General features: G+C 40.3%; 1 protein-coding gene across 1 annotated transcript; it reads left to right on the plus strand.

Moving 5' to 3' along the window:
- The first annotated feature begins 251 nt into the window (after positions 1-251).
- On the plus strand, positions 252-24,137 carry CDC20B (cell division cycle 20B). Its single transcript, XM_056323693.1, has 11 exons — positions 252-293; positions 1,270-1,462; positions 3,063-3,184; positions 7,251-7,350; positions 10,064-10,174; positions 11,566-11,762; positions 12,612-12,706; positions 16,079-16,307; positions 17,376-17,501; positions 18,233-18,350; positions 21,939-24,137. The coding sequence occupies exons 1-11, from the start codon at positions 252-254 to the stop codon at positions 22,100-22,102; spliced, it is 1,497 nt and encodes a 498-aa protein (XP_056179668.1). The 3' UTR covers positions 22,103-24,137.
- Positions 24,138-24,786: the final 649 nt, after the last annotated feature.

Below are 24,786 nucleotides of genomic sequence, written 5' to 3' on the forward strand. Positions count from 1 at the left end.
CCTCATCTATCCCTGATTTGAACCATTTCTATAATCTCTAAATAGCTAAAGCCCATGTCCATTTTGTGTAACAAGATTATATAGAGGGTTTCATGCAGTTCTACGTGAGAGATGCTTGGGAAAGACTGTGACATTTCAGTATTTGTATGGGTGTTTCCCGTGAATTGGGGACATGTGAGGCTTGATCTCTGTATGGCAGTGAGGCCTGTGAGTACTGTTTTGGTGGCGGGGACAGAAAAGGCACAGACCTCATGGCTGTAATGAACAAAGCTTTACTCAACAAGCAAGCACAGGTGACTGATTCTGACTTTAAAAGCAAGTTTGAATGTGTTTGATTTTAGAAAATCCATGCAAGATCGTGGTGTCTAAGTTATGTGTCAACAGCTTGTAATTTGTGTCTAATATTATTTCAGAAATTAAAAAATTACAAGACTTAGCGTATTATAAATATTACTGAAGTACCTAATAATGATCCAGAAGCCTATTATACTTGCTGTGCTTCCTTACTGTTGTTACTTTCACCTAAAACATTGCTTTAAAATTGTCTGAAAAACAAAGCCTTGTGTTCAGTATTATCTAGGCTGTTAGATTTCAAATTTTGATACATTCTTATGTTTTACGTTTTTCTGACACAAATTGCTCTATGAATTAATCTGAAAGTAAGAAATGTAAATCTGTCATTGAATTTTCATTTAGTATGCCTTAATGTATTAAAAAATGTGAGATAATATTAAAAATAGTAACATGAGCAAGCTGCAGTGGTGGTGAGATTTAGAAATCGGAAGAGATCTAAGCCCTCATTTGAGTGAAGATCAGAATACCAGCCTGGTTCCAGACAGCTGACATGTGGGTTTGCCCAAATGCCCATGTCTTAGGAAAGACCAGACCCATGAGCCTATGGAAAGTGTCTGAAGATCTCGGATCTTTCAAAGGCCAGTGCTGTAGCCTAGTGCATGAGTGACACAGATTTAGTTGGTGGGGTTTTTTTTTTTCTCTGCTACAGGCTGTGTGACAGTTTTCAGGGCTACATACCTAACCAGAAACATTTCTTTATGTTTTTTCCCCACTCCTTACTCTTTCTCCACCCAGGTGACCGACTGCTGGAGCCATACTCAGCCCAACATCCGTTTCCACGGCCCGTTGCTCTGAGGTGGGCTTGAGCCCTTGTAGCGCAGCAGACAAAAACCTGAAACATCATTGAGGAACGGGAATGCTGTTAAGTCATGACGCATTTTTTAGTTGGTGTTTTGTCTCCTGTCCCTTGTGCAGGTCCCAGACTCGGGAAGGATCACGTACTCCGGGTTTAAGAGCTCCATGAAGAGGAGGCTGGCGGCCCGCGCTGCGGTGGCGAGCAGCCCCATTGTCACAAGATGGCAGCAGCTGCACGCGAGAGGCCGCTCCCCCGCCCGCCTCGGTGCCTCCGCGGGGCCCCAGCGCGGCCGCGCCCCCGGGGAGACTCCAGGTCAGGCGGGGTGCGAAGGGTTTTCATGCAGAGGGTGGCCAAACTGCGGATGTCCACCCACTGCTCCCTCACAGAAGGTGCCAGGAAGGAATCCTGGAGCAACCCGGAGCGGGGTGTCGTGTGAGGTGTGGGCTGGTGTTGGGCATTGGCCGTGTCCAGGTGCTTTGGGCATGGCGGTGTGCAGCAGCAGCGGTCTGCGCAGGGCTGCCCAGGCGCGGCGGGACAGCGGCCTCAGGGCAGCAGTGCGCCGCTGTCGTGAAAGGAAAGCTGGGGCTAAGGTTCCTGTTACCAGTGCGCAGGCTGCCCGGGGCAGCAGGTCGTGGAGGTGGGTGTGCAAAGGAGAAAGAAAAGTCAGTCTCATCCCCAGCCCAGCGACGCTTGCTGCAGACCAGCCTTTCTTCCTCTGTGGTGCGGGCTGTATCGGGCCGAGTTTAAGTGGCACTGGGCTGTGACAGTGTGCAGGGTTTGTTGGAGTAGCTAACGGTAACTGACAGAGGAGAGCAGGAGAAGTCATGAGGCCTCACCTCTTCCTTCTGCTTCTCCTTTGCCTTACACGCAGCTGCTGCAGACCCGGCCATAACTGCAGAACTTGGATCAGTCTACATGCCTGCATGTGCTCTAGCATACGCTCGCTGAAGAAGAAGCTTGCCTTGTGTCACTGGGTCTGCTCCAATGCATGAAGCGTCAAGTATTGACAAAGGGACAGCAGCCAAGGGACGCTCACACTCAGCTCACTTTAGGGAGAGACCTGAGGGCCGCTCACAACACAGATCAAACTTTCAGTACTCGGACTTTGTCTGAAGAACTGACTATAGGGGAAGCTGTTTCTCTTCCTCAACAGCAGAAGGAGCTGACAAAAGGCTGAATATGAGCCCTTGAACTCACCAACTCCTACTTCCAGCAGTCCTGTGAGAAAGTGCGGAAGGGTCTACATGCAGCACGTACAAGAAGAGCTTCCTGGAAGACTGAGGGATCTAAATAGCTCATTTCTTGATTAATAATTGAAATCTTTAGAGAACAAATAAGAGATGCTGTTTAGTGTTCAGGATATGTTCCTGTGACGCTGTGGCTCTTGGCTAGAAAGTGCAATTTGTCTTCTGCTAAGCACAATACCAGAACTGTTCAGAAATACATGCCCAGCTCTGAGAAACCCAGGTTCTAACACAGGGTGAAGTCTTCCCTACTTCAGTTTCTAGAATAAAAAGTCCTTCATGCTGTCTCTGTTAGCAGTGGTGAAAGGCTGTATACAGGTTCTGGGAAATCAGAAATGGATTTTCTGTGTAGCCGGTGATAAATATAAGGCTGGTTATGAGCTGCAGTAGTAAACAAGCACTCTTTAGAAAGCGAGTGATCAATCTGACCTTTATTTAGACACATGTTTTAGGATAAGAGAAATAATGCTGTAGAAATGTCTCCACTGACAAAAGGAAAGCAAGGGTGACTGGTTCAAATGTCACTTATTTGCATTGTCCCACTTATTGTGTCAGATCTGCTTTTAGAGTACTGTTACTATGAAATTGGTGCTGTTCTGAGAAGTACTTGACAAATATTCCTGTGATGTTTTTTAAAGGAATTGATTCCATTGAAATTCTTTCTGCAGTGACACCTCAGGTGCCTAAGAAACTCTCCGTTACAAAAACTGTTGTGACTCTACCTAGCAGTCATGCTGCATTAGGCTTGGAAGGGAGCAGTAATATGAGAGCTGGAATGGAAAAGAAACAAGTGAGTAATACAACATTCAGATGCATTGGTAGGGTATTTGTTTTCCTGGGGTTTTTTTTGTTTGTTTGTTTTTAAATCTTATTTTTGATCTGGAATCTGTTGTGTGGATACTGCCTTATTGGCATGGAGAACAGCAACATGAGGAGGTCTATTTAGGAAATGCCTGCTAGAGAGATGTCAGGAGCAACTTTGTTATTTATTTGATCTAGCTGCTCTCCCCCTCCTTCAGATTACTGTCCTGCAAACTAAAATTGAAACCAAGCTAATGAAGCCCTCAAGATATGTTTTTTACCTCTGAGGGAAAACATACGTTGCAAAAAGTACGCAAAGCATGAATGACTCAGTTTTCCACTTGCTTTAATAACCACTATGTGCAAAGAAGATAATTTCTTCGGTTGTGCAGGATGTAGCTGTTCATTTTATCACGTAGACAGAAATGCTATGAGAAATTTGGCAGAAAGTAGCTTTCTGAGAGTAAAATTTTTTGTCATGACAGTAAAAGGTCAGATTCTTGTTCAAGGATAAAAGAACGCATGGAATTTGCCTAATATGTGAAACAAAGGCTTCAGATCACTTCGCATTTAGGTGTTATTTTCTGTTGCTGTACATGTTATACCTTCTTTTTTCCTAGTGGACACTGCCACTTTTTCTTTTTAGGCATTATCTGTTGCTTTTTGGTCATCCTAAATAAACCTGTGCTCTAGCCACCCACCTATTTCTGTTCACCGACTTCTTGAAAATTGAATTCTTGGGTGATGCTTGTCTGCATTAGTGAAACTCATTACCCTAACATTACACTCAAAACAACTTATCTACTTTAGTGCTATCAAATTGTGACTGTTCAATAATTAAGTTGTAAACTTTTAGTCAGTGACCATGCTTTTTTTTCTTTTTGGTGTGCTCTCCTTTCCTTGATTGCACCAGTTACAAGTTCAGTACTGAAGATACTGATAGCTGTTGACCGTAGCTGTTGAGTAAGGATGCTTCAGAGATGCATGCTCTATGTCCTTGCTTATAGTGGTTTAGAATCCTTAATTAATATTATTGAGAAGTTTCTGTGAGGGTACCAAGCTCAACTTCTAAGAAAAGGAGGACATACTGTCAGGACATGTGGGCTAACATGCTCACTGACTGATACCTTGTAATAATTGTATTCTTGAAAGTTGCTGGATGTTGGAAAAAGACCATGCTTTTACATCATTCTGGGAAACCTGGTCCTCTGGGCAATCACTTTCCTTTCTAAATAAGCAAAATAGTCTGGGAAATGGTCCTTTCAACAGCGTCCTTCCTGCCCCACTCCATGGTCTGATTGGAAAGTGTGAATTTTTTGAGTGTTAAGATATACGTCTCAATGGGTTTAGTAATCTTAGTTGAATTCACACTACAGAGAAATTTAATAGAACTCTTTTGTGAAATGGTAAGAACTTTCTATGAAGTACTGTGTGTAAAACATTCTTCCTTAAAATGTAAAATCTTTTAAAAGATGAGTACGTGTCATCGGTGATTGTCTTCACTCTTAGTCATAGAGTCAAAGAATGGTTTCATTTGGAAAGGACCCTTAAAGGTCATCCCTCCTGCAATGAGCAGGGACAACTTCAACTATATCAGGTTGCTTAGAGCCTCATCTTTCCAGGGATGGGGCGTCTACCACCTCTTTTGGTGACTTGTTCCAGTCTTTCACCACCTTGTTGTAAAAAATTTCTTCCTTATATCTTGTCTGAAACTACCCTCTTTTACTTTAAAACCATAACCCCTTGTCCTATCGCTACAGGCCCTACTGAAAAGTCTGTCCCCATCTTCCTGTAAGCCCTCTGTAAATATTGAGAGGCTGTGATAAGATCTCCCCAGAATCTTTTTTCTCCAAGATGAACAACCCCAGTGCTCTCAGCCTGTCTTTGCAGGAGAGCTGCTCTGCCCTCTGATCATTTTTGTGGCCCTTCTCTGGACCTGCTCCAGCAGGTCCATGTCTTGCCTGCGCTGAGGGCTCCAGAGCTGGATGCAGTGCTCCAGGTGGGGTATCACCAGAGCAGAGTAGAGGGACAGAACCACCTCCCTCAAGCTCCTGGCCATGCTTCTTTTGATGCTGCCCAGGGTATAGTTGTCTTTCTGGGCTGTGAGCACACATTGCTGGCTCATGTTCATGTTCACCTACCCGTACCCCCAAGCTGTTTTTAGAAGGGCAGCTCTCAACCCCTTCCTCCCTCAGCCTGTATTGATAATGGAGGTTGCCCCAACTGAGGTGCAGCACCTTGCACTTGGCCTTACTGAATCTCATGACGTTCACATGGGCCTGCTTCTTGAGCTTGTCCAGGTGCCTCTGAATGGCATCCCATCCCTCAGGCATGTCAACTGCACCACTCAGGTTGGTATCAGCTGCAAACTTGCCGAGGCTGCACTTGATCCCCACTGTCTGTCATTGGTGAAGATATTAAACAGTACAGGTCCCAGTATGGACCATGTGTCAGTCTGTCATTCCTGTGAAGTGACTTACCTGGAGTTACGCTGTAATTTACAAGTGGGAGCTGAGTTAGAACTAAGATATTCAGCGTTTGACATCAAGGACCACAGCCATTTCCTAAAAGTTTGGGGTGCGGGTCTTTGAGATAACGTTGTGGGATAACAAAACCCCAAGTTCTTCCTAAAACCATTTGGAAGTCAGTCCTGGCTAAAACCATATGAAAATCTATAAATTTTCTTAGATATAGTAATTAATGACTATTTAATTTGACTGCCTGGTAACATGAATGGATGGAATACATTGAAAATAAAATCTCACATCCAATCAATGCATGTGGTCTCTTTGTGGGCCAGAAGATTATTTCCTTGTATACACAGTTGGTTTTCCACAGAAATGTCTGCACTTATTTTAGAGGGACACAGATCCAAGCAATCTGATTAACTTTCTGCCAAGTTGTCTATATAAATAATACAGAAAGTGCCTCTCAAAACTGCAGGCCTGCTGTAGAACAGCTGGGATATGTAAAGGAGGAAAACTTTTTTTCCACTATGTTTTTGTAAGACATTTTTTATCATGATCGCAACAGGGTTTTGAAGAAGAGTAACACTGAGTGTGCTTGGAAGGACAGATTTCAAAGACTTTAGAGGAAATACATACCAATCTTGAGTGGCTGGTAAAAACATCAGCTGCATTTCCACCTGACTGTAAATAAAGAATTACAGACCAAACAGACATCTGGCATCAGAGCATTCAACTCGGTGAACATTGTGAAGAAATGCATATCACTAGGGGTTGGTGAAGAAGTTCATATCCTGGGTGAGCTGATCTGAGCCTTTGCTTGAATCTTGACTAAAGGCCTAAGCTAATTTTTTTTTTGAAAAAAGAAAAGGTTCTGTTAAAAATTCTGATCTCCTTTTTCTTATTTTTGCTGCATCATCTATTTCTGTGATGCCCAAGGAAATAATAATGTAATGGAAAAAATTTTATTCCTCTGAGACACCTTGTATATATTTTCAGTTTCATATTGTAGAACTGGTTTAAGGAATGGGATCATGGAGTCCAGGCTTTGGAGCCCTGGTTTGAGAGAGGACTCTGACTCTAGTAGGTGTCATGGTGGAATCAATGGCCTTACAGTTTATGCACCACAAAACTGATCTTCTCTCATAGAGCAATCCTGAGGCATCAGACTTACTGTCTGCATGTAGAAAACATGGCATTGCATGCTGGTAAAATTAGCCCAAATGCCAATTCAGAAGAGAACAAGAGGGCACTAAGGTTTGGCAGGTGACCTACAGATGTACAGGCCTGGGACCTCTTCCATTGGTAAGATGGTCTTGTTCAAACAACTTTGTTGAAGTTTGTGTGATCATTAGCAGTGAATTGGTGTTTTGTGAAAGGGAAGATGGTGGCTCAAATTAGAGCACACAATTTTGGACACTGGTATGCCGTATTTGTTACTGATCTCCCATCCAAGAGGCAAGTTGTTTTGAAGCTTTTATATGACAAGTGTTGAGTCCTTTGGTGGGAGTTGTGTTATCCATAATGTTAAAATAAGGTTTTTGACAGATTTCTTCACTAAGTCATGTTTTCACTTCAATATATTAGCAGATATGTTCTTCTCAGCTTCCAGTGCTCCAGGAGGTTGGATATAGCATTGCAGAAAATGGTGACATGAAGGTCTGTGAAAATACCAGTTGCATCTGGAAAGGTATGTCCCAATATAGCAAATATTGTCATGCATGCTAAACAGAGAGATACAGCAGGCTGCATCTACACTGGAAAAGCAAGTGTATCTACCTGTTCCAGCAAGTGTTTCAGAATAATACAAAGTGGTTGAGATCTATGCTGCTTGGGGCTACTTTTTTAGAGTTCCTACCATCTGTGAAGACTTCCAGTGTGGTTCACCCCTAGTATTTTACCTGGCTGTCCTTTGGGCCCCATTTAATGCGTTGATGACCCTAAAACATTAATTTCCTTTTAGCTTTTCAGTTTCAGAACCCTACAAATAATGTAGAGTTGTGCTGCAGAAAGGGCACAGGATATGTATCATATATATGGACTGTTGTATACATGAGAGTGCAAGACATGCAGAGATGGCGAGTCTTCTTGCTCTTACCTGTAGATAAATACAGCTGGAGTGAACGGTCCCTAGCACTCCCTCAGGTTTCATCTGTGGGAGAGTTGGTAAATTTGCTTCAAAAGATGTCCTGGGAATGAATGAGCATAAGGGAGTGTGAATGATCAGGTGACTGGAAAAGAGATGGGATGTGAGGAGCTAACCCGTGAAATAATACAGATACTCCCAGAGTTGTTTTAGTATGAGGGAATTCATTAAATATCAGGCAGATATTTTGTTGTGTTCTGTCTTGGACAGATGATTTGTTTTGGTGATCTGGCTATTTCTGTATATGATGGGTTCTTGCCAGTCAAGGCCTGATTCATACTCATGTAAAAACATTAAGAAAAGCTTCTTTATGAATCTGGAGTTCAGCTCCTGTAGAAGAAGCTGGGAGCTGTGGGATAGATTTTATATATGCCTTTGTGGCTCTTCTTCATGCAAATAAGACTCATTTCAGAACAGTCAATAGCAACAGTGTAGGAATTGTTGACAGTGGTTCTTTTCTTGATGGCAAAAGAATACAGGTATCAGGAATACCAGCTTTTATTCCACCCATCCACTTGTTGATTATGTGGTCTAGTGTGACAGTACTGACTACTTACCACTTCCTGAGTCTCATTGTGAGAAGTGACACAGACATGTGAGACCAAAATTAAAAGAAATTAAAAGTCAGTGATATCTGCTGGTACCAATGCAAAATAACACAAAATGGTGTAATGAAGCTTAATTTTCACTAATTAAAAATCCTGTTATGCACATTCATGTGTCTATGAAGTAGGTGAATAGACCTGATGGTGTATTCAGTATGAATTTGCAGTAGGCAAATTAATTACTCACGAGAGAAGAGAAGCCTCAAATGAGTTACAGAGATGATTTCATCCTTTATATCTCACTACTCAGTACCAGTTACCAATGTTAAAGAAGAAAAGCATTTTCAGTGTTTCAGAAGTGTTGCCATTCATCTCACTGTTGCAATTAAGAGCCTTAATTTTCCTGAATTATCTTACTTGGCTGGATTCAGAAAGGTTTGGTAAAGTTTTGGAAAAATAACCAAAAATCTAGATATTAGAAATACAGATTTTTCTGTACAGACAAATCTAATTTCAGTGACATTAGACCTTTTAGGGGTAGAATGCAGCGTTACATCTCCTGTTGGGCAGGTCTGAGAAGGTTGTTCCTGCAAGCCTTCTTGATAGTTTAACTCCACAAAATTTTAGACACAGAACGAAATCACTGTGGTCTGCTTCTTGCTCATCTTCAGTCCTTATTTGGAGAGAAAGGGGGTACCACAGCTGAGAGGGGAAATAGTTGTGGTCTGGCAGAAATGAATTTTGGATTAGGGGAGAAGATTCAGGACAGACTAAGGAAGGACCGCGTGAAATAACTTCTCCACAATTTGTCATTGGACTTCCATATAGGATGTTTATCTGTGTATTTAAGTTTGTCAGTGTTGGATTTTTTTGAATGGAGGAGGTTACCAGTAGAGATAAGTAGTGTCTTCTGCCCCTGAAAATTTTAATACTTATTGCAAATACTTCTTTCTGGAGAATAATTGAAAAAGGAGGTCAAAACACAGAGAGAAGCACAGAAATGTGAATCTCCGCCTTTCTGCTCTGCATAGTACATTAAAATGATTTCTTACACATAAAAATCTAGCATTAAATGGTTCATAGCACTAATGATCTGGGTTTTTTACTATGATGTTTAGGAGTCCTTGAAGCGTAAGTTAGACAATGACTATAAAGGGTGACTCTTCTGCTTGCTCGTACTTGTTATTTGCTTTTGTTTCTTGCTTATGTGCTGTCACAAGCTTAGTGTGCTGTGATCAAGGTGCATGTGCTTTAAAAACCTTTTCCTGTGGTTAGGTATTGGTGGGGGAGACCTTTTGGTGAGAAATTAACATGAGAAAGCAAAGTTTATTGCTGTGTGAGGGGGTTTTGAAGTGGGAGAGCATGTATGAAACATTCTGCTACTAACAACTTTTGACAGAGAACTAAGGTGAAAAAGGCAAAAAAACCCCATGTTCCGTATCGAGCTGTGGTACAATTTAAACAGAGTATAGGGTTCCCTATTCTCTGTTCTAGCTGACTAAATCTATGGAGGTTTGAAAGAGGTGGTAAAAGGTGGCTTTCACCTAGTTCAGCGTGAATGTTTGGAGCCTACCCAGGATAAATTAGACCCTTCTGGCCTCCTCTGGACCATGGAGAGACAAATATAGTGAGAATGTGAAAGGCTTAGGCCTGAGAAAAGTTGGTGGTGTTTTTGCATTACTTATCTGTGTGTGATGAATCTTCAAATACAGGATGCCAAGAGGGGACCCATAGTGACTTCAGAGCTGTTACCACCATGAAGCCTTCCATACTATGGGAACCAGAAGTGAGGCTTCATATTAGTGGCTTGCGCAATGATTACTGTAAGTTAATTTCTCCTGTGTGGTGGTTTTCACAGAGAATGGGAATTCTTATGTATATTTCAAGATAGATAGCAAAGGTGTGTCCCCTTCACATAAAATGGAAACTCTGCAGGACATATGCATGAAGTCACGTTTCTTATAAGGACACATCTTTGAAAACTGGCTGTCCCAGGACAGAGACATGACTGATCAAACCCTAGAATCAATACTACCTAACTCTCACGTAGTTTCCTTCAGCTGTAGATCTCAATACAACTTTCAAATCAAACCAATTTACTTACCTCTGGTTAATTAAGTTAAAACGTTTCAGCTATCAGCCTTGGATATCCAGCAGCCAGTCAACACAGCAGCAACTTTATTGAGCAGACTTTGAAATCTCTTGTTTTGGCAGAGATCAGTGACATTGATAAATACATTGACAGATGATAGATACCTTCTGAACTGAATTCTCATTTGTGTCTTTGGTGGTGCACAGGGAAAAATTAAACATGCACAAATTGCACATGAAGACACATGGATCTCTGGTCTACAGCAGCAAATACATGTTTTAACAGTTCATAAGATCTAATGAACAGCTCATTATGTGCAAGTGTTTGTAATTGCCCTGTGGAGTTTTTTTTCAACATATCTTTGCAAGTGTTCATGTATATCTATGAACAGGACAAAAGTTTGTGTGATTTACACTGTGCACAAAGTATGTCACAAGACTAACGGCATGAACAGAAGTCTTTGGAAGTGATTTCTGGCTACACCGATCAGGACTGTAGTTAAAACAGCTGACCGATGGATTCAGCTGTTCTTCAGAGTGATTTTAGTTACCAAAATATGATGTCAGACCTTGGCCTGTGGTAAGTCTTCTGTGCTTCAGAGGTCATGACTTTTAAGCTGCCCTAAATCATTATCATAACCCTTATCATTAGCAGCATAAATGTTATCATTAACCTGAGGATGTAGGACAGACTGTAGCATATAGGCTCTCTCCTCTGTCTTTCTCAATTACAAGAATTACCTTGGAACAAGGGTGGTTTTGGAACTGGAGTGGTTTCTGAGGGAGCCTCATTTCTGGTGGCAGAAATGAAGAGTGAATAACATAGTGATCCAAAACACAGCGTGATAGATTAAAAAAATCTAGTGGAGAAGCTGCAAGTCAGATCCTGCTGTGCAAACGTACCAGTTTGTAGAGATTAGTCTTGTGGAGACCTTATGTAGTTAGAGATACTGTCCTTCATGTAGGAGCAATACTTGCTAGTAACGGTTTCGTAGAAGCATTCTCTTGAAGTTTTCCCATAGCTATTAGAAAAAAAGTTTCTCTCCCCCAGAATGATACTCCCTTTCACCCCATCCTGTTACCTACAACTTTTTTGCAGTAATTTTTGGTAGCTTTCTTCTAGATCTAAACATACTGGACTGGAGCCTGGAAAATCTTGTGGCTGTTGCTGTAGGACCGGCTGCACACATCTGGAAGGGAGGAGCTCTTCAAACCATTGAAAGAATTTATTTGAATTCGAATTCCAAATACATTTCTTCTCTGGCTTGGATAAAAGAAGGAACTTGCCTTGCAATTGGCACCAGCGATGGAGAAGTACAAGTACTAGATAGTCTACTTTTTTAGTCTTTCTCCATTTTTAGCTAAAGTCTCCACATGACAATTTGATACTGAATTTTTTTTAAGAAAATAAACAAAAAAGATGGGCTAAGCTACAGAAGAACTCTGCTGGAGACAACATATAGCACTTCCCTGTATCAGGCTGCACCTTACTGAATGGCTTAGTAACATCCAGAGTTGTCTATATGTAATGGAGCCTCTGAAGCCATTAAAAAGCTGATGACTGAATAAATATTCAGTTGTCCAGAGACAATCAGATTTTTTTTCACTAGTAAGAGGAACTCCTTCATTAAATTATTTTACTCAGCACAGTTTTTTCTTGTATCTCTCTTGCTAAGATTATTGTAGTGATCCATACTCTGACCTCTCGACCTCTCCTTATGAATTCACACATGAGAATCTGACTTCAGTGTGATTATACACATATCTGTCAGCCTGCTTTTATGCAACAGTCCTATTATCAAAAGATTTTTTGGGGACTTTGGCTGAGATGCTAGATAATATAGGGACCTACCAGCTGCAGTCCTGAGTCAGCAATCTGAAGGTACTGAAGGCCAGTGCTTTCAAGTACAGACTTCCAAATACTAACGTGTTAATAAATAGCTTTAAACTCAGGAGATGTGCATTCTCTTCAGTCCACTTCAGCATCATGGATATAGCTGCCAAAATCTGGAAATACTCCTTCTTAACTTTTGAAATAAATGAGCTTGAGGTTGTCCATATGTCAGAGCAGAACTGGGAGGTGGGTTACTTGCAAACAAATGAAGACAGCAAGAATTTTTTTTCTTTTTGTTGTTGAATTTGTATTTCCCATTTTTTTTGGTTTGGCAGCTGTGGGACATTGAAACCAAAAAGAGGTTGAGAAATATGTTTGGTCACCTGTCTGTAGTTGGAGCGCTGAGCTGGAATCATCATATTCTGAGCAGGTGAGTGGTGTAGTATATTCCCAGGCGGAGTCCTGTGGCTTTTACTTATACAAATGTCCCGTTCACTTTGGTTGTTTTCTTTGGCTTTGCTCAAAGATGATTTATCCTGTCCCTCTACTTATTGGGCATCTCAGAAATAATATGTAGATTTACTGTGTGGCAGGAAAGCAGCCAAAGGGGATTTAGCCTGCCTCTTTAATCTCTCTTCTTACTGTCCTTCCAGAAAACTGTCAGCACTCGCAGAATTTTACTAGGATGTGGAGACTGTGGCTCTGGTTTTGCACAAAGCCTGATCATAGCCTGCCCAGTGCCAGGGAAAGGACACGTAGTTTAGTCTGCCCCTCTGTTGATATCAAGATTACATCTGTCTTTTGAGGTGCACAGCAAAACACAGCTGTTAAGAGTTACACACCTCTCTAGCTGGGTATCTGCAAAGGAAGACTGGCTCACTGCTGCCTACAACCCAAGGAGGAGTGAAGTGGTTGACCTTTGCTTTGCCAAGGGTGAATTTTAAACTAGCTGGTGAATATTTTATATTTAGGGATCATTTCAATATGGGGACTCAGATGAGAAAGATCAAGTGTACTCTTTTATTGTTTTATTCCTCCCGCTTCCTGTTTCAGATCTTTGACTCACACTTGAAGGGGCTTAGGTTAGACTTGTTTAGGATGGATGCTTCTATGATTTTAAAATCATATGATAGCCTTCTGTTTTACTTAAATGCAGAACTAATAGCAAAGGTAGACTTACTTGTTAAACTCAAAATGACACTGGTATCTCTGGATATGAACACTAGAGGTAGTGTTATTTTGATTTTTCAAGATGCTCTGGGTTTTGGTTTTGATTGTATTAGGTCTGCTAGGTGCAGTGCAGTACAAGAATACCGGCTGAACAACCAGTTAATAAAATGCCGTTACTGGAGCTGGTACATTGCGTGTGTTAAGTTACAAGGATGCAGCTAGAACATCCTGCCAATGCCATGACCTTATTAGAATACGCAATAGTTTCAATTTGCATTTCAGCTTGGCCAGAGGAGTGAAAGCAACAGAGAAAATCAAATTATAGATTTATCTGAATAGAAATTGGTGATAAAATTCAGCATGAACCAGTGAACTGTTATGGTTAACAGATTAGGTTGAGATAACATTTATTTCTCTTGTTGGGTTTGAAACTAACCAGTTCATTCTAACATTAAGGCAGAATTAAAATACCTGTATAAGTAGAAAAAAGATATGAAGTTAATACTCATTGTTACTAAAATAAGAGCAACATTCTTACAGTAAACTTCACTGTGGACAATCGATACTTTGGGATTACATACTAATTTCAGTGGTTTAAAATAGCCCAACAACACATCATCATGAACCTGTAAATAAATTTCAGTACCATAAATTAATCCATCACAAAATTTTGTTGGCTTCTTTTTGTCTTTAGCAAAACAGACGCCACCTTCTGTGTCAAAAGCAAATAATTCTGATTTGATGCCAAGTGGAAAAAATTCCTTTCAGCCAGGATTCTCAGGACCCCAGTTCTTTCCCATGCATACCACTAGAAGTACCGAAAACCTTAATATGGCCAACACTGGCAATTCAGTTCTGTTTCTTTTGGTGTGGTGAGTTGACCTTGCCTTGATACCAGGTGCCCACCAAGCTGCTCTATCACTCCCCTACTCGGCAGGATGGGGAGGGGAGAAAATAGGATGGAAAAACCTTTTGGGTCAAGATAAAGGCAGTTTAATAAACCAAAGTGGGGCTGTGTGTAGAAGTGAAGGCAAACAAAAGATTATTGTCTACTTCCCATCAGCAGGCAATGTCCAGGCACTTGCTGGGAAGTATGGCTTTAGTACACATAGCAGTTGTTCTGGAAGACAAAAGTTATAATAATGAATGCTGCCACATGCTTCGCACCCTCTTTTAGCTTTTATTGCTAAGCAGATGTCATACGGTATGGAATATCCCTTTGGTGAGTTTGTATCAGCTGTCCTGGCCATGTCCCCTCCCAAGACCCTGCCCACCCCCAGCCTACTGATGAGGGGGGAAAGGTTGGAGGGACAGCCTTGATGCTGTGCGAGCGCTGCTCAGCAGTAGCCAAAAGACAAAACACCGGTGTGTTATCACTGCCTTTCTGGCTACCAATGCAAGGCACAGCACTGTGAGGGCTGCTATGGGGAAAATTAACTCCATCTTAGCCAGACCCGATATACTTGGTTAAATTTTCTGCATAGTATTTAGTAGGAAAAATCAGTGTAAATCTTTGGGAGGCAAATGATGATGGCTTTGCATACAATGCACATATTGTCATGTATTTTCTAGGTATTTTCCAGAAAAGTGTGCTTAATATTCACTGAAGCACTGCTTGGTTGCAATCTTTCATGCTTTTTGGTGAACTTCAAGAGCTTGGCAAGTCCATAATACAAACACAACAGAATGACATTTCTTGCAATCAGTCAGTTTTGAGTGTGCTTTTCTAGAGTTTCCACATCACTCAACTTGGATCTGAAATGTTTTGAAGAGCCGGTATGGGACAGTCTCCAGTCATTATTGCCTTCAATTAATAAGTGATGCCAGATACATGTCATCGTGTTGGAAATGTGAATTTCCAGCAGGAAGCCCTTCTGTTTTGTCATAGGTTTACTGTAGGTAGTATCCTTAGAAAGGCAGGAAAAGAAAATGTACTGCAAGGTATTTTCAATATTTTCATTTCAGCTGTACTGTTCATATGTAAAACCTGTATCTCAGAACTAAGCTGTAACAGTAGCTGTGCTTCCAGGCAGGATATTTCTTCCTTCTTTTGATAAACTGATGATACTGGCTGTAGAACCATGCATCCATTTCCTGACAGGCAATTACTGCAACAGTGTCAAGCTGTGCAGATTTATTTAAGCCTGGAAGTGGGAGGGAGAAGAGACAGAACCAAGTTACTCGCTAGGAAGCCCTTTCCCAGAGCGATGTAGTTTTACACTCCCTTTTTGTTGGGCATAGAGCCATATCTGGCCTTGGCAAAAATCATTTTGCAAAATGATTTTTCATGAAGAACAGGAAATAGTTTACATTAAATGGCTTGACAGGGTGTGGATTAGTGGAATACAGTGCAATATATCTTCAGGGAAATGAAAACCATGAGAGAGAACAGGTATTCTGCCTGGCTTGAACTGAGCAGCTGCTTGGCTTATTTCTCTTGTCAGCCACCTCTACAGTCAGGGTGTGCTTTCAATGGTTGGTTTGTGTTTCCTTTTACTGAAATAGTGTTGTTCTGCAGATGCACCACCCTGATGTGGTTTGGTTCTGAAACCACACATCTGACTCACATCAGTGTGATGTTGTAGCTTGTCTTCTTTAACATTAAACCCATGCTGTCTGTTCTCATCTACAGTGGTTCACGACTAGGATCTATTCATCACCATGATGTTCGGGTTGCTCAACACCATGTTGGGACTCTTCGCCACAACAAAAAAAGCATTTGCAGCTTGAAATGGTCACTAACTGACCAGTTGCTGGCCAGTGGGTCTAGTGATGGTATATTAAATATCTGGCCTGGTGACCCTGGTGTGAAATTGCAGTTGCAGCCACTGAAAACCATACCTCATTCTTCAGCAGTTAAGGTATATGGAAAAAGATTGTCTGCTTTTCTATATTTGCTCTCTTGAAATCACATTGTTGATGGAGACAGTTAGGAAATTTTTCAAGTTATTTCAGTGATACCTATTAGTTTCTTCTCCCTGTCTGTGATGCAGTTAATTTTAAGACCAGTTCTCCTCATACCAAGTCACAGATAAATTTGCTAGGGCTTTGATTATGAAATTTTACTGGATTAGTAGGCCTTTGTAAATATAATGTCAAACAGAACTAAAATTTACAGCGTTCTTTATCTCTCTGCCTTGCACAGAAAAGTTTGATGATGCGATACTTACAAGTTAACAAACAAGATCTTTCAATTTTTGGAATTTTGGAAAGTTCTCTCTACTGCAGTTAATTTAAATATGCAGTTTCTTCTGTCCATATTTTTATGTGTTCGCTGGTAGCAAATAATCTGAAGTAGGAAACTGGAAATGAGACCATTTAAGATTTTTCATCTTTAGAAAGTTCCAGTCTGTGTGGGAGAAAGGACAGGTATCAGCAATAAGAGGCAGGGGAGCCCAGAATATATGAGCTGTTTATTCTCCCAAAAGTCTGCGGCTGGCCTGAAGCATTGGAGTTAAAAGGTTGAAGGAGTTTGTTGAAACAGATGGAATTGAATTCTTAGTAGCTTTTCTTCGGGTAGAGTCTGGGCCTTAGGCATATCCTGGAAATATGTCAGAAGAAACCTTGTCTCTTTTAAGCCCTGTAAGTCACGTTGCTTAGGCTTCTGTGATGGCTTAGCATAGGCAGTAAGACCATATCCTGCTGGGTTCTTCTGGTCCTGAGTGTGAGTCTATGAAGGGTAAACAGAGAAGCTGGAGTTCTGTGAGTGTATGTGGGGCAGTGCAGGCTACTGTGGAGCAATGACAAGGAAAGCAACATTTGGAGTTTTGGGATCCTGCTGTTCTGCGAACGTGTATTCTGGGTGCTTGTTGCAGTTCATTTTTCCAACTAGTCTTTTAAGCAAAAACTATTCTGTTTTTACAGCTAACCTCCTAGTCTGTTCTGGCATCTCTTTTTTTTTTATTATTTTTTTTTTTTTTTTTTTTTAGGCAATGAACTGGTGTCCTTGGCAGTCCAAAGTCCTTGCTACAGGGGGTGGAATGAAGGACAGGATTTTGCGTGTCTGGGACATAAATTGTGAGAAAATTATCCAAAGTGCAGCTACAGATTCTCAGGTGAAATGATGAAATGTCTGCATACTTAGGCTATGCTCTTCTGGTAAAGCTATGCTCATTTGGCAAACTACCACTGACTTTGAGGGTGGTTCTGCAGTCAGAAGAACAGCAGGATTTTCTCTGGATGTGCAATTGTGCTACATTCAACACGGCAGTGTGTGACTGAACTCAGAAGCGGTTTGTTGTTTCCATTCACTGCTTCTGTCTCCACACAGAAGTGATTGAAGAGGAGTTGGTCTTGCAGCCAGACACTTAGCATAATCTTTTCTTTATTGGCAATAATAGTTCTGGCCAAAACTCTTGGATGTGGAGAGAATGTTGAGTGGGAGGGAAAATTCCCAGAGTCCTGGGGTGGGAAGAGGTTAGAAGAGTCAGAGGGCAAATATCTGCCTCTGGAGTTTGAATATTAAGAGACAGAAGAACAGATTCGCAGCTGGAGTAAAGCAGCCTAACTGTTGATTTTCCTGGAGCTGTTACAACTTAGCTGAGGATGTGTCTGAAGGGCTTTGGTGTTATACTAATAGGCTGTTAATCACATTTACATAGGACAATAAGGCAATTGTACTTTGAAGTATTGTAAAGAAAGAAATGATCCTTTTAAATAAGTAAATATCCTGCTGGGACTATTTCTCAGTAGCTTGTTTAAACGTTGTAGATAACCTTTGAAATATATTGAATGGTGTTATGTTGACCCTTCCTGAAAACAAAAGCAGAATTTTAAATTGCAATAGGTTTGTTCCTTGCTCTGGTTACCCCAAACCAGTGAACTGATGACTGGACAAGGCCTTCCTGGAAATCAGATGAAGATATGGAAGTATCCCATGCTTATCAATTCATCAGAACTCTATGGCAAGTATTTCAGTTAATAGTTTTAACTATTTCAGTTAACTGTCTGTCTAATCACTGTGTTTTTGCAAGTGCATACTTTACGCGTTTACATACAGAGTTAAAAGAGCAGTCACCTACACATCCTCCCTCTGCCTACACCACATACATTCATAAGCACAATTCTGATTCATGGGATTGTAAATGTTGACTTCCTAAGATAATCGTGTAAGGTGCTTCTGTAAAATTCCTTGATTTTAATGATGGGATTCTCTCCTCTAATTTCTAAGGTCATCCCAGGTGCAGGGTGTGGATTTCCACTTCTCCCTAAGGCTTACTAGGCCTGAATTGAGTGTGCCAGTGCCAGGTTGCCTCCAATATATTCGAGGCTGATGGTCTCCTGGGCAACACAAACTAGATGTGGCTTTTTGATTTTGCAGCTCATCATGTAAGGATACTGAACCAGCGTCCAAATGGTGTTTGAAATAAATCTCCGTGTTTTATTTAGAGCTGTCTGGGTTTTAATGCATGATTTTGGCTGTGAAGCAATGTGGTGCAGCATGTTTCCCTTGTACCATGCTGACAGCTAAAGGAAAGTGGAGTTTCCTTGCAGCTCTGTATTGGTCCATGGTGCTGTAGGGCTACCCTACACATAAAAGTTACTTTCTATTAAGTCGCCTTGTTTCTGATGCTTGCTGTTACTTCCTATCCATTATTTTACTTGTTTCAGTGTTAACTGAAGCAATCCAACAGAAGCATCTGAAGTTAAAGGAAAGTCACAAATTACTTGCACACTGACTGCATTTTCCCAAGTATGGTTGTTTTTTCACAGACTGACAAGATATGGCCAAAGAAGCCCTGGATTTTTAACCTGACAGCTGATATTAACAAATACTTTTTGTACCCTATTGCTACATTTGAAGGCATTCATTAAATTCCTAATCTATTAAATCCTAGCTATGCTGGGATGCTGTGCTTGGAACCAGGGACTTGGGTGGAACCAGGGACTTGGCTTCAACACTAGCCTGTAAGAGGAAAGCACAAGAGAGTCAAAACAAAGATGGATGGAAGAGAAAGGACCAGAAGAGACATATGTAGATGTAGTTACATTATCTTTGTGTAATGTTGCTTGTCTGTGTTGCTTTTCCTTATCCATCCTCATTTATGTACAGCTTTTAAGGAATGTCCTGTGATGTTCCTGAGAAATGATCTGGAAAGTGACACCATCATTATAAAGTAGCTTGAGGTTTCTGAAATCGTTGTAAGTCTTGAATATACTATTTGAAATGAAAACTAGATTGAATTTCACCTTTGAGAATAGTGTATGGTGTAAAGTATTTACCATATAAGTCAAATGCATTGGTAATTTGGTGAAGCCAGAGGTTTACTTATCATCCTGTTTCCTATTCAGTTTACTTATATGCAAAAGAAACTAATTTTCATGAACAAATAGACGAGGTAATTGTTACACACATACATTCATGCTTATGACAGCTCATAATACCTTACTATAACCAATTGAATATTGGAAAAAAATTGTGAATGTATCAAAATATGTTCAGAAAAAATACTGTGGTGAATGATTGTGGGATGGTTCAAAGTGAGCCTCAGACATCCTTAACCACATGAGTTTTACACCCAAAAAAATGAACAGATAAATTGTAACTGAATCTCATTATTTAATCCTCCTGCAAAACGCTGAAGACCTCAGCTAACAATGAAGCCCTGTCAAGCTACTTTTAGGTAGTTTAGTAATTGAGGTTACCTATTACTGAGCATATTCAGAACAGAATAACAACTGAAAGATAGTAACCTTTTTATAGCACTAAGTCGATTTTTGAGATACTCCTGATAGAACTAGTAATTTACTAGAAAAAAAGATTAAATTTTGGATATAAATGCCCTCCCCTTAGAAAAGATGTTGTAGATCAAAGAAAACACACCAGCAAACAAAACAGTAATTGCTTTGAAACATATCTGAATGTGATCTTGAAACAATGAAATAAAACCAGAAAACTCCACTCAGAAAACATGGAAATGAGCATCTCAACTTTTCTGATTTCTCCCTGTCCCCCTTCACTTCTTTTTGACTGAAACTGTTAATTAAATTTCGGTCAGTGTTGTGGATAGATTTGGGTGCCTCCAAAAACTACATCTCCAGCTCTTCTGTCAAAGTCACTACAGACACTGAATGGAGGCAGTGTAAAGAATTTGCTGAATTGTAAATTCATGGTCTTAAATATTGACAAAGATAGTGTACACTTCAATAACCTGAGAAGGAGCAAAGCCTGAAAATTAGATTCTGCTGAAATAATATAACGTTGTTACCAAAATTCTAGTCACAAAGTTTAGCAGAGGGACCATGTTACTTAGCACCAGGACAGCTGATATTTGCTTTTTGTCACAGTGGCTCTGTAGCAGCTTCGCAAAGTTAGGGCAGACTGTCCATCTGCAGCAGTTCTATGAATCTTCACCAGGTGCCGTTGTGGTAAGTACCACAGTATCAGAGGGCTTTACAGTTCCTCACATGTTTATTCTCATAAAATTATTTTGAGCTAGGGAAGTGCTGTTCCTTTGTGTTCATAGTGAACTTGGGTACAGAGGATGTGTCACCTATGCTCATTCAAGTTGGTCACCCAAGACTTCATATGTACCTTCACACTTCCTTTTAGGATGTGGTTCATCTGGTCTGTTTTAGGTGAGATACACTGCGTCTCAGAAGGTTTTTTTTGACCTTGGGTGACTAGCTGTGCTATATGATTGTCGGTAACTCACCCAACCAGAGGAGCTAATGGCCAGTAACTTGGAGTAAAAAGGCTCCTCATTTCTCAGGCCCCTGTGTGCTTAAAAGCTTCATGGATTTGCTTAGCATTGGCATTGTGCTAGATGATACAGGAGGTCTATGGCAGAGCAGTGAGGTAAATACAGCTCTCAGCAGTCTCAGCTTAGTATCAGACTCTTTCTGGCTTCAGTTCAAATTCAGTTGATTCTACTGAGAGAGATTCTTGTATAATCAGGTTAATGAGTTTTGCACATTCTTTGTTCTCCCAGACTGGTGTAGCTTGTGGTCTTCAATGTCTAGCTCCCAAAGCCTACTGCAACTGCGGACAAACTCAACATACAATTCCAGTAAATTATTTTGTAGGATCACTGTTAAATGATCTTCTTAACAACAATAACTGAGCAGCTGGGGACACAGTCTCATTATTGTTGGATCAGCTGCAAACTGTCCCCAAGGTATGTGCAGCCAGATGGGGTGTCTCAGCAGTGAGATACATCACCAAACACAGATGAGACTTACGTTGTTAAGTGTGTGAAGAATCAAAGAGTTCAGGTTCAATGCTCTCCTTTGACAGAAATATCTTCTCAATGTGCTGCAGTCCTGGCAGTTAAAGCTTGATCCCTAATGAGAAAATATTGCCTTCAGCTCTTTCTTAATGTGAAAATATTCTATAGGTAGTGCTAGCTTCCCACATCCTATGCAGCATATTTTGCTGCTACAGTAGAAGTGGAACAAGCTACAGTATGTGTGGCAGTGGTGAAAGTGACTGGCATAATCAGAGTAGAATTGTGATGAATCTTTCCTTCTTTTGTATATATTTTATTTTACAGGTCACAAAGGGAGAGTCCTGCATATAGCTCTGAACCCAGATCAGAACAGGCTCTTTTCTGTTGCGGCTGATGGGATAGCTTGTCTGTGGAAATGCTGTGAGCCTGGGCAGAGCAAGCACAGCAGCAAGGCTTTTTCTAATGATTATTTGAGCTCATTCTTGTGACTTCTTTTCCTTGAAAGCAAGTGATTAAATGTATTTAGAAGATTCAATAATTCAAAATATGTGTGTTCCTTCCAGTGGAAACATGGCAGAAGATAGTATATTTTTTTTCAAGAAAAAGCAATTTTCCCCGTCAGTCCATCATGTGAAATGTTAGTAGCTTGTCTTACTTACCCTAGAGAAAAAATATTCTGACTCTGAAGAATAACATGATATTTATTTTCATTAAACTAGCAAGCATGGATGGAATCCACACTGTATCAAGTGCCAGCGTAAAATCTTAGGTCCTGCTTTTAGCTATGATTTTCTAAGTGATTTTACATCTTACCATCCCCATTGGGAACCACATGCCAATAATGTGTAAATTCGCTTGAATCATTCAAAGGGCTAGAATCAGCAGAGGACAGTCCAGGGGTCTGTATTGTTCTATATATCACATGGGTCATGGAACAGAATCTGTCTAAGTATTTCTAGAGATCTAGGTTAAATATGTAATTGTGGCTAAATATAAATGATTTCTTGGGAATTCTTTGGTTTTTTCATAGTAGTAATGATAACTAGCTTAATTAGAAAACTGTCTTTATTGTTTTGAATTGTTTCCTTTCCTTAAACTTACCTGATATGTTTAACAATGATTGAAAATATAAATAATCACACAATAGTTATATTATGTATAATTATGTAATGAACTGGTTAATAAGCCAGATGGACATAGTCAAAGAAGTTTGGATCTAACACAACATTTAGTTCATTCATTCCTTAAAGTTACCAATTAATTCTGAGTGTCAGCAAACCTGGCAGCTATCACCTTCTTATGAATCTTCTTTAGCGTTCACAAGGACCAAACCTCTTGGACTTTAACAGATGTCTGTCCGTGTTAAGACTTGCACACTGTCAACAGCTAAGTAAAGATGTCAGGATTGGTCTTCAGATGCTATTCAGATGGAATTTAGTGCTATTCAGTGCTATTCAAAATGTGTTCTATCCACAGACATCTTTGGAGCTTTGCTTTCATTATTAGGAATGACAGGAGGCAAGGGGTAAGGATTCACTCATACATTTGTATATTAAAAACCCCGTGAGCTCAGAAACTCATATTGTTTGGATTTCTTTTTTTTTCTGCTTGAGATTTATTTTGAGTATTACCTGTAGCTGGGGAAGAATGGGAGATTAGGCCGGTAAAGCAGTGTCAGCCCATGGAAAATTACATTTTACAAATGCATGAAAAGAGGTTGATGATGTTAACAGGGGCACAAGTATCTGGAAATGGGTGTGAAATTTTAAAAACCTCATCTTCTGTTGATAAGTCACGTGTATGCAATCTTTAAGTGTGGAAGGTTGAGACCACTCATCTTTTTTATCTAGTAAAAAGTTAATTTACAATAAATCTGCTACTAAACTGCTTGTTTCTGACATCATCTCATGTGGTCTTCAAAATAGGTTAGAAAATGAGAATGTTGGTTATCAGTTGAGAAATGACTACCAAGAAGTTGATGTCTAAGAATGGGAAATTACTTATCCTGTGCCTGTCTTCTAATATGAGCGTGTTTGTTGCAGCAGATTTTATCAAATGTTTATAATCTGATTTAAATATTCAAAATAGTTTTGAAAGGAGTTTAAAAGTTTTTGAAAATGTTAAAAACTTCTTTTCTCTTTTGAATAGGGGGAAAGGAGTGTAATTAATCTCTTTACTTGCTTTTATGATTCTTACAGAAATTCTCTCTCTTTCCTTAGGCAGTACCTACATTGTATTGGTTTGCCAAATGTAGGAAGAGGTGTATAACACGTGATGGGGGGCTGTGGTAGGGTAGGAGCTGTCAGTACTGAAGCCATGCATATTCTGTTGGATGCTTAACCGTCAAAATAAGAACATACATTTCTTTATCACTGAGAAGTGCTCATTTGTTAGTTAATTATGCTAGTTCGTTACTGAGTGATCAAACTGTATTGCCCCAGAAGTATTTTAACTTAGTATCTAAAGGTGGAAGAAGTCACTGATTTCAGTAGAATTAAATCATAAATATGACACAATTTTGTATGTGTGACCTGTACCTCTATTCTCTGACCATGTCTGAGAAAGCATTTAAGCATGCATTTAAATTCCAGATTGTGACTAATCTGGAGTGAAATTAAACATGTATTTGAGTACCTTTTCTGGATGTGCTTCTTTTCTAGGTCCTTTACTGCCAGTTTCTCTCACATGGCAAATATCTATTTTGCTGTAATAGGAATTTGAGGTCTTTTGCAGGTAATGCTGCTGAATACTAGAGTGTGCAGTTGCTGAAAGTACATCATTGTACTTGCATAGCTGTGTTGTTCTGCCAGTGTAGAAGTCTTAACATACAGAGTCTTGGACAAAACATGAAATCCTGACATTCTCCTGGTAGAATGTGACATATTTTTAGCTCTTTGCTTATTATGTGCCTGGTATGTTGTTCAGGCCCAGACTGAGACAGAAATCAGAACCTATTTCTAAGAGGTCAGCTTGTTCTGCACCAGAGGTCTGTATGCATTAAAGGCTGAGTTTCCAGAGGTGGCACAGAGGATTAAGTTAAATCCAAGTTGCCTAAACTCGGGCCTTAGTGCCCACAGTCCTGTCCAAAGTGGAGCACTGTAAAAGATATGGAATCCAAAACTTCAGGATAAAATTGTTTTTATAAGAGGGAAAACATCATTGCCCATGCAGG

Source organism: Falco biarmicus, chromosome Z (genome assembly GCF_023638135.1).
Source record: "Falco biarmicus isolate bFalBia1 chromosome Z, bFalBia1.pri, whole genome shotgun sequence".
Lineage (NCBI taxonomy): Eukaryota > Metazoa > Chordata > Aves > Falconiformes > Falconidae > Falco > Falco biarmicus.

Coding starts and splice junctions, on each gene's coding strand:
- CDC20B (XM_056323693.1), top strand. CDS start 252: ATGGCTGTAATGAACAAAGCTTTACTCAACAAGCAAGCACAG. Junction 10,175..11,565: donor TGGCTTGCGCAATGATTACT/GTAAGTTAATTT, acceptor GCTTTCTTCTAG/ATCTAAACATACTGGACTGG. Junction 17,502..18,232: donor GTGCAGCTACAGATTCTCAG/GTGAAATGATGA, acceptor AAATTGCAATAG/GTTTGTTCCTTGCTCTGGTT.